Below are 7066 nucleotides of genomic sequence, written 5' to 3'. Positions count from 1 at the left end.
TGTAAGCGATGATGATGATGATGATGGTGGTGATGATGGTGGTGGTAATGATGGTGGTGGTGATGATGAAGATGATGATGGTGGTGGTGGTTAAAAGGCTGACCAATGCTTCCAACCAGGAATGATTCACAAAGGGTCTGCATGTTAAAGGAAAGAGTTAATATAAATTACTCCTTCATTCATTCACTTATTAATTCACTCATTAATTCATTCATTCAATCAATCATTCAAACAATCACTCTTTCATTCATTTATTTTTACCTTTAAACACAATGCCATTCTTTTAATTATTATTCAATCATTCCTTCTTTCATTCATTCATTTTTACATTCATCAACTCATCCATCCATCAATTCATCCATTAATTCTTCCAATAAAGCACATCCCTGATTTTGGACCCCCCAGAACTAACAAACGCTCCAAGCAAGTAATAGTTAGTCGGGTAAACTTTTCTATGAATCATCAGCGCAATGATCAGCCCAATCGATGAGAAACCAAAGATCAAAAATAACCACTGGCTGTCGTGATGATGATGATAGTTATTATTATTATTGTTGTTATAATTAAACAGATGATGAAGGTTGTTGTCAAAATTATAACTGATAGAAGTGTTAATAATGACAACAAAAACAATGAACCAATAACAACAACAATAATAATAACAACAATGATAATAATAATAATAATAACTGACTTATTTTGAGCGAACAGTCTGATTGGCTCGACAGCCACGAACAGCAGACCAATCAGAGTGGTGCATAGCAGCTGACTGCTCAATATCCCGTACACCTTTCTGAGAAAACCTTGATTAGGAATTAGGGATTCGAAAAGATCATAAATAAGAAGCGTGATTAAAGATTATCAGAAGATCACAAATACAGATTACCAAAAAACATATATATACTCTCAAATGTACCAACAACAAATAGGCAGGATTATATTCAAGAAAGAATTACTGAAAGGTCTCTTATATTTATATTTGCATAAACTAAAATTAGTGCGGGTGGCCAAGGCAGGGTTTACCATGTATATCAAATTTTTATAAATAAAATAAAATAAATCAATTATAAATATAAAACAATTATTAAATTCATGATATTATTTAAGACTAAATCTCTACATTCAAGACCAAGGGCCAAACACTTTTAACATTATATTACAAATTATCCAAATATTCTAAATAAAATTAATTAATTAAATAATTAATTAAATTAATTAGGACAAGTAAATAAATTACTTACCGAGTCTAATGTACACATGGCTACTAGCTACATTAGAGCCGTACATGAAATCATCCACGATTCCAGATTTACTGGCCGTCTCGTCGCTGTTAGCATTCACAAAGTTATCAAATGACATCATCTTTCCCTAACTTTAGTTCGGTAGAGTTAGTGAATTACTGATTCTCCGTGGCGTATTGTGTACTGTACATACAAGTAATTTAGTTTTTGAGGTTTCCGTCTCGTTCGGATCAACAACACATCAAATCGAGTGAACTGAACCAAGAAATAATAATTTTTTAAATTATTAAAAAATAATAAAATAATAAATCACCTAATTCGTAAATTTACAACAAAAAAGTTATTATTTACGTAATTATATTTTTTACCTGGTAAATTCCGGTAATTACGTTTGTTATGAAAATAACTTTAGGGATGGGCAAAAACATTTGTAATTAACATAAATAGTTTTGCAGTTTTATATGCTATATAGTTTTAACATAAACCTTTTTATACTTAAATATCATATATATACATTTTATTTATTTATTTAGATATTTTTTCTATATTTTTAAATTGCAAAGTTTATGATAACAAAAGTTAAATCTTAGTGTGGTGTCGTGGGAGAAGAATGTTTTCATTTAGTCCAAAAATATAAATCTTTATTTTAAAGTTAAAATGTCAAAACAATCACAGTAAATTATTAAACTTATTTATTTAATCAAAATAAATTACAAAGTAGTTAATATTATTATGCAATAATTTTCTTGAAGCTTTATAGAATGGTTTTTATAATGGAAAGTGAGAACATTGGGAATCAGTAGCCGACTTGGAAATGTTCGTCTTCATTGGCGATCTATAATGCTCTTCATATTTTACATATTTTCGGTGGTGGCTATAAGCATGGAGATGATCGTGAAAATTCTGGGAGCTTTCGACTTGAAAGAAAACTACATCGGTTGTTTCAAAGATGTAAGATCAATAAAAGAAAAAAGAGTAAAAAGTGTTGAAGAATGCGAAAACCTGTGCAAAGCTGAAGAAAATATCAGTCTAATCGCTCTGAAGAATGGCAAGGAGTGCAACTGTATCAACAGGCTTGATGCCGCCCTACCTTCGTCCGATTGTATGCTTCCTTGCACTAGCGACGAGGCCTGTGGAGGTAAAGAGACTTATTCTGTCTACAGAATAGACCAGTATACAACACACGACGACGTCTGGGGCGATATTTCTGAATATGAAAATTATTTTATTTTGATTAGTAATATTAGCTTAAATATCTCATACAATCTTCAGAGGTGTGCACATTTCTGTTTAGAGGTCAACGCAACATTTTTCATGGGGCTAGAGCAGAGTCTGTGCAAGTGCTTGTATAACTACCCCGATGTTGTAGCACCGAACAAATCCGAACTACAATGCAATGAGATGTGTAGCGACTTGCCAGGCTCCATTTGCAACTGTCACTATATAGACTCTCAAAATACGAACTTGGTGTACGCATTGCGGTTTCAATACGAGTTTCAAAGAGGAAGATCTACCTACGCACACTGCACGGATGTCTTCACCGACATATGCCATGTGCCACCTTGTAAACATATCGAATTTACTGAAATATCAGACTGCAGAAAAGGTTGCAAAGATGGATGGAAGGGAGAATCGTGTAAGGAGAGGGATTGCACCTCAAACAACGGAGATTGTGGCATTGAAATGAAATGCGTCGAAATCCTGGTAAATAAAAACTTGTACGTAGAATGCGCCTGTCCGTTCGGTACCGTAAGAAACAAGTGGCAGCAGTGCGAAGTTTTCAGGAACAACTTGGCTAACCGGCTCGATTCCTTCCTCAGCTCAACGTACAACATGCCAGGACGTGGTCTTATGAGTGCAGATCGTTTGGCTGATGGCGCCTACGATGGTTACATGATGGCTCATACTAATGATCCGAAAACTGCCTGGATGGCTGTTGACCTCAGTATGTTGTACTGCGTTGGATTCGTGAGAGCCTACAACAGAATTATGGAAAGTGAAGAAATGTACATGCTTATCAATGAATTTGCTGTTAAGCTCAGCAAAAATTTTGACATAAACACCAAAGCAGGTATGAAAAGTAATGACGAACTTTTTCTTTGCGGATATGGACCTAAAAAAGCCCTGCAAGGCGGAAATCCTATGATCGTTTTCTGCCAAAACTTCACTGTGCTGTCTAAGTTTGTCATCATCCATCAGCCAGGAGAACGAGAAGGCAATCTGGCTCTAGCTGAATTGGAAATTTACGAAGTTGGTTGCGACATCCTCAACGGCAGGTGCGGAGAAAAAAAGTGCAACGAAGACAGAGTGAAAAATGGGCCGCTCGTCATAAGATGCACCGACTGGACTGATGTTGCCACGATTAATACGCCATGGTATGGATGCTACGAACAGGTTGAAGCTGAATTTTATTTCCTCGAATATGGAATGACCTATTTGGAGTGTAAAATTGTTTGCGACTCCAGGGATTACCTGCTCTCCGTCATGAAGGCCGGCCTCAAATGTGCCTGTGGAGACAAATTGCTAGTTAAAGGCAAATTGTCAACCAGGCTTTGTAAGAAAGGTCACTTCAGGACAAATTTTGTTTATGCCGAATGCGAAATGAAGAGTGAAGTCTGTTCATCACTGCTGGAAACAACAACTCTCCCAAATACTTTAGCAACTCCTAATGCCTTTGCCAATCTTTCCGAACAAACCACCGTGGGACCGGTCATTTCAACCAGCATGATGTACATTATAATAGGAATTTCTTCTGCCCCGTTGCTGCTTGCGATTATTGCCGGAGTTTTAGCTAAAAGGAGGAAGAAAGAGCCTGCTAAATCTGCTAAACCATCGAGTTATGCGGAATCAAGTAGTGTTGGGAGCAAAGTCACCGACACCGAATAAATTATTTACGGTGGCCACATACTTTTTTTTAACTTCATGGTTTCAAATTTCGTTCATGTAATTTCTATCAAACTTATAACTTCCTAAATTTATCCATTTTGAAGAATTCCATTCAAGTTTCAGAGAGATGTGATTAAGTTTATTCCTATCAATCAACCGGCATTAATTTCCGAACTTAATTACGTAAAAAACTGTGAACCAATAATTTCGAAATGTAATAGTTGGTCTTGGTATAAAAAAAAGCCAAACTAATTCTTTTAATAAATAATTTTATTTATTTTAATAAAATTATTGTGTTTGTTCCCNGAAAATGCCTGTTATGAATTTAGTTAGAGAAACATTCTATTTGTAAGATGAATGAATATGTTGTAATATGTAGAAATCCTTAAAGAAATCTAATGATTTAAATTGAAATATAGGGTATCCTGGATTTATTTTTAATAAATATTTTTAATAAAAATCAGACAATTGACAAGTATTTTTCAGGAACGTTTTATTAATATCTGACATAGGAAATAAATATGTTTTTATTCATTAAACATACATCTATTCAAACACCCAATTTTTCATTCATTCATTCAGTCGAGGTTTATCAATCATTTATTCGTCTAATCATTCGTTCGCTTATACATTCTTTCATTAATTCATTCGTTCGTTCGTTTGTTCATGCATTAATTCATCCATTCGTTCATTCAAACCATAACAAGAACGGATAAGAACAAATTTGTTGTCAATTACTTCGTGAATTTTATCTAGAGTTTTTCAAAATATTTTCGCCTGGAATTAAACAATAATAACAATAACAACGACATAGATAGTAGTAATAGAAACAGTAACAATAATAATAATAAAAAAATAATAATAAAAATTGAACACAGAAAATATAATACAGAACATAAAGACAAAACTGATACAAGCTGTGTGAATGACAGAAAGTGAAAGAGAAAAAAATAGATAAAAGATTTAGAGAAAAAAACTAAAGGAAGAGAGGGAGAGAAGGGGGGAAGAGAAAGAGAGAGAGAAAAAAAAAGAGAGAGAGAGAGAAAATTGCTTGTTTATTTTACTCATTACTGTTCCTTTCATCTCTGGATATACTGGTAAAAGTTATATATATATATATATATAACATTTATATATAAATATAATGCTATATATATATATATATAATTATAATGCTATATAGAAATAATTAAACCATAATTAATCATTAACACTAAAACTAAACTTTATAAGGCAATCGTATTGTGAAGTGATGATGATGATGATGGTAATGATGATGATGGTGATAGTGATGATGGTGGTAATGATGATGGTGATAATGATGGCGACAATGATGATGATGATGATGATGATGTATAGAGGCTCTGAATGTAGTATAAAGACAGGGAGATAGTAATATTATATCAACATCATCATCATCACTAATAATAATATTAATAATAATATTAATTCATATTAAAAATGATATTAATAATAATAATAATTAATTATTATTATTATCATTATTGCTTATCATTAATACAATGCCTCAATCGGCCAGAACGTCACCATTATCATCATCAACGTCTTCGTCTTCGTCATCATTATCACTTCTACTATTATTATTATTATAATTATTATTATTTTTATAACCACTATTGTTGTTTTTGTCACTATTATTATTATTGTTATTATTATTTTTATTGTTGTTCATAATTTTATTATTGCTATTCTTACTAGCGGTCGTCGTGCTAATCAAGTGACGAATACCGCTGCTGTTATTATTGCTAACTTTGTTATTATTATTATTATTATTGTTATTATTATTAATAGTAGTAGTAGTAGTTGTTGTTGTTGTAGTAATAGTAGTAGTAGTAGTAGTAGTAGTAGTAGTAGTAGTAGTAGTAGTAGTAGTAGTAGTATTGCGATGAGGCGATGAGTATTCGGGTAAGTATTTGTTTGAAACAAAGGGTCGGTAGTGGTGGAGAAATGTTGGCTGCAGAATCGAACCGAGTATCGAATCCTTATTATTATTATTGTTGTTGTTGTTGTTATTGTTGTTATTATTGTTGTTGTTATTGTTATTATTATTGCAATTGTTGTTGTTGTTATTGTTAATGTTAAATCCGTTAAGCTTATTATTATTGTTGTTGTTATTTTTATTATCATCATTAAAACTGTGTTTGTTGTTGTTGTTGTCACCATTATTTATGGTAGGCGGACTCAGCAAACCGTAATGATGATGATGATATGGATTATTATTGCTATTGTTTGTACTGTTATTCATAGGAAAATTATTATTATTATTGTTGTTATTATTGTTGTTGTTGTTGTTGTTGTTATTAGTGAGATGATGATTAGTAAGAGAGAGATGGTGATGCTGATGAGATGGAAGATGAGGATGATGATGATGATGATGGTCACGTGTTACATTAGGGATGTGCTGATTTTGATCCGCCGAATAGTGCGAATGGCCGCCGCCGTCAAATATGCCGATACCGCCGAGTCCGGCTGCCAGCATACCGGAAGTAGTTTTTTTGATGCACGTGAGTAGGGATGTGCTGACCGGATGTGGATGAGCATGGTGATTGTTGATTATTGATTTCTTTTTCCGTGATTTTGTCGACATTTTCCGGTTTCGAGTCTGTATGCCTTCTTTCTTCATCGTGATTGGTCGGTTTACCTGATTGTGGTGTTACGTGATTGGCTGTTGGTTTGTCTTCTGGGGTTTGATTGGCTGGTGCAGTGCTGGTTCGGCGTTTGATTGGATCGTTCATTTTATTATGATGTTTGACCGGCTGATTTGAATTGTTTGTACTGATTTATAATAATAATAATAAACATCATCGTCCTCATCATCATCATCATCATCATCATCATCATCACCACCATCATCATCATCATCACAATCACTATCGACATCATTACCATAACTACCACCCTCACTGACGTTATGAAGT

The 7066-nt window shown here is 33.4% G+C and overlaps 2 protein-coding genes across 2 annotated transcripts; one reads left to right on the top strand and one right to left on the bottom strand.

Moving 5' to 3' along the window:
* Positions 1 to 103: 103 nt before the first annotated feature.
* Positions 104 to 1592, bottom strand: HELRODRAFT_105150 (hypothetical protein; the record flags this gene model as incomplete). Its single annotated transcript, XM_009028588.1, has 5 exons — positions 1429 to 1592; positions 1242 to 1405; positions 695 to 803; positions 413 to 518; positions 104 to 137 (listed from the first exon to the last, which is right to left on the bottom strand). Coding segments are annotated over exons 2-5 (369 nt in total), but the record flags the coding sequence as incomplete, so codon positions are not given.
* Positions 1593 to 2081: 489 nt separating this feature from the next.
* HELRODRAFT_195136 (hypothetical protein) lies at positions 2082 to 4224 on the top strand (the record flags this gene model as incomplete). The annotated part of the gene is made up of 1 exon (XM_009028587.1): positions 2082 to 4224. The coding sequence occupies one exon, from the start codon at positions 2082 to 2084 to the stop codon at positions 4125 to 4127; it is 2046 nt and encodes a 681-aa protein (XP_009026835.1). The 3' UTR covers positions 4128 to 4224.
* Positions 4225 to 7066: the final 2842 nt, after the last annotated feature.

Source organism: Helobdella robusta (genome assembly GCF_000326865.2).
Source record: "Helobdella robusta unplaced genomic scaffold HELROscaffold_567, whole genome shotgun sequence".
Classification (NCBI taxonomy): Eukaryota; Metazoa; Annelida; class Clitellata; order Rhynchobdellida; family Glossiphoniidae; genus Helobdella; species Helobdella robusta.
The sequence above is the reverse complement of the archived record's forward strand: the minus strand, read 5'-3'. Positions and strand labels throughout refer to the sequence as shown.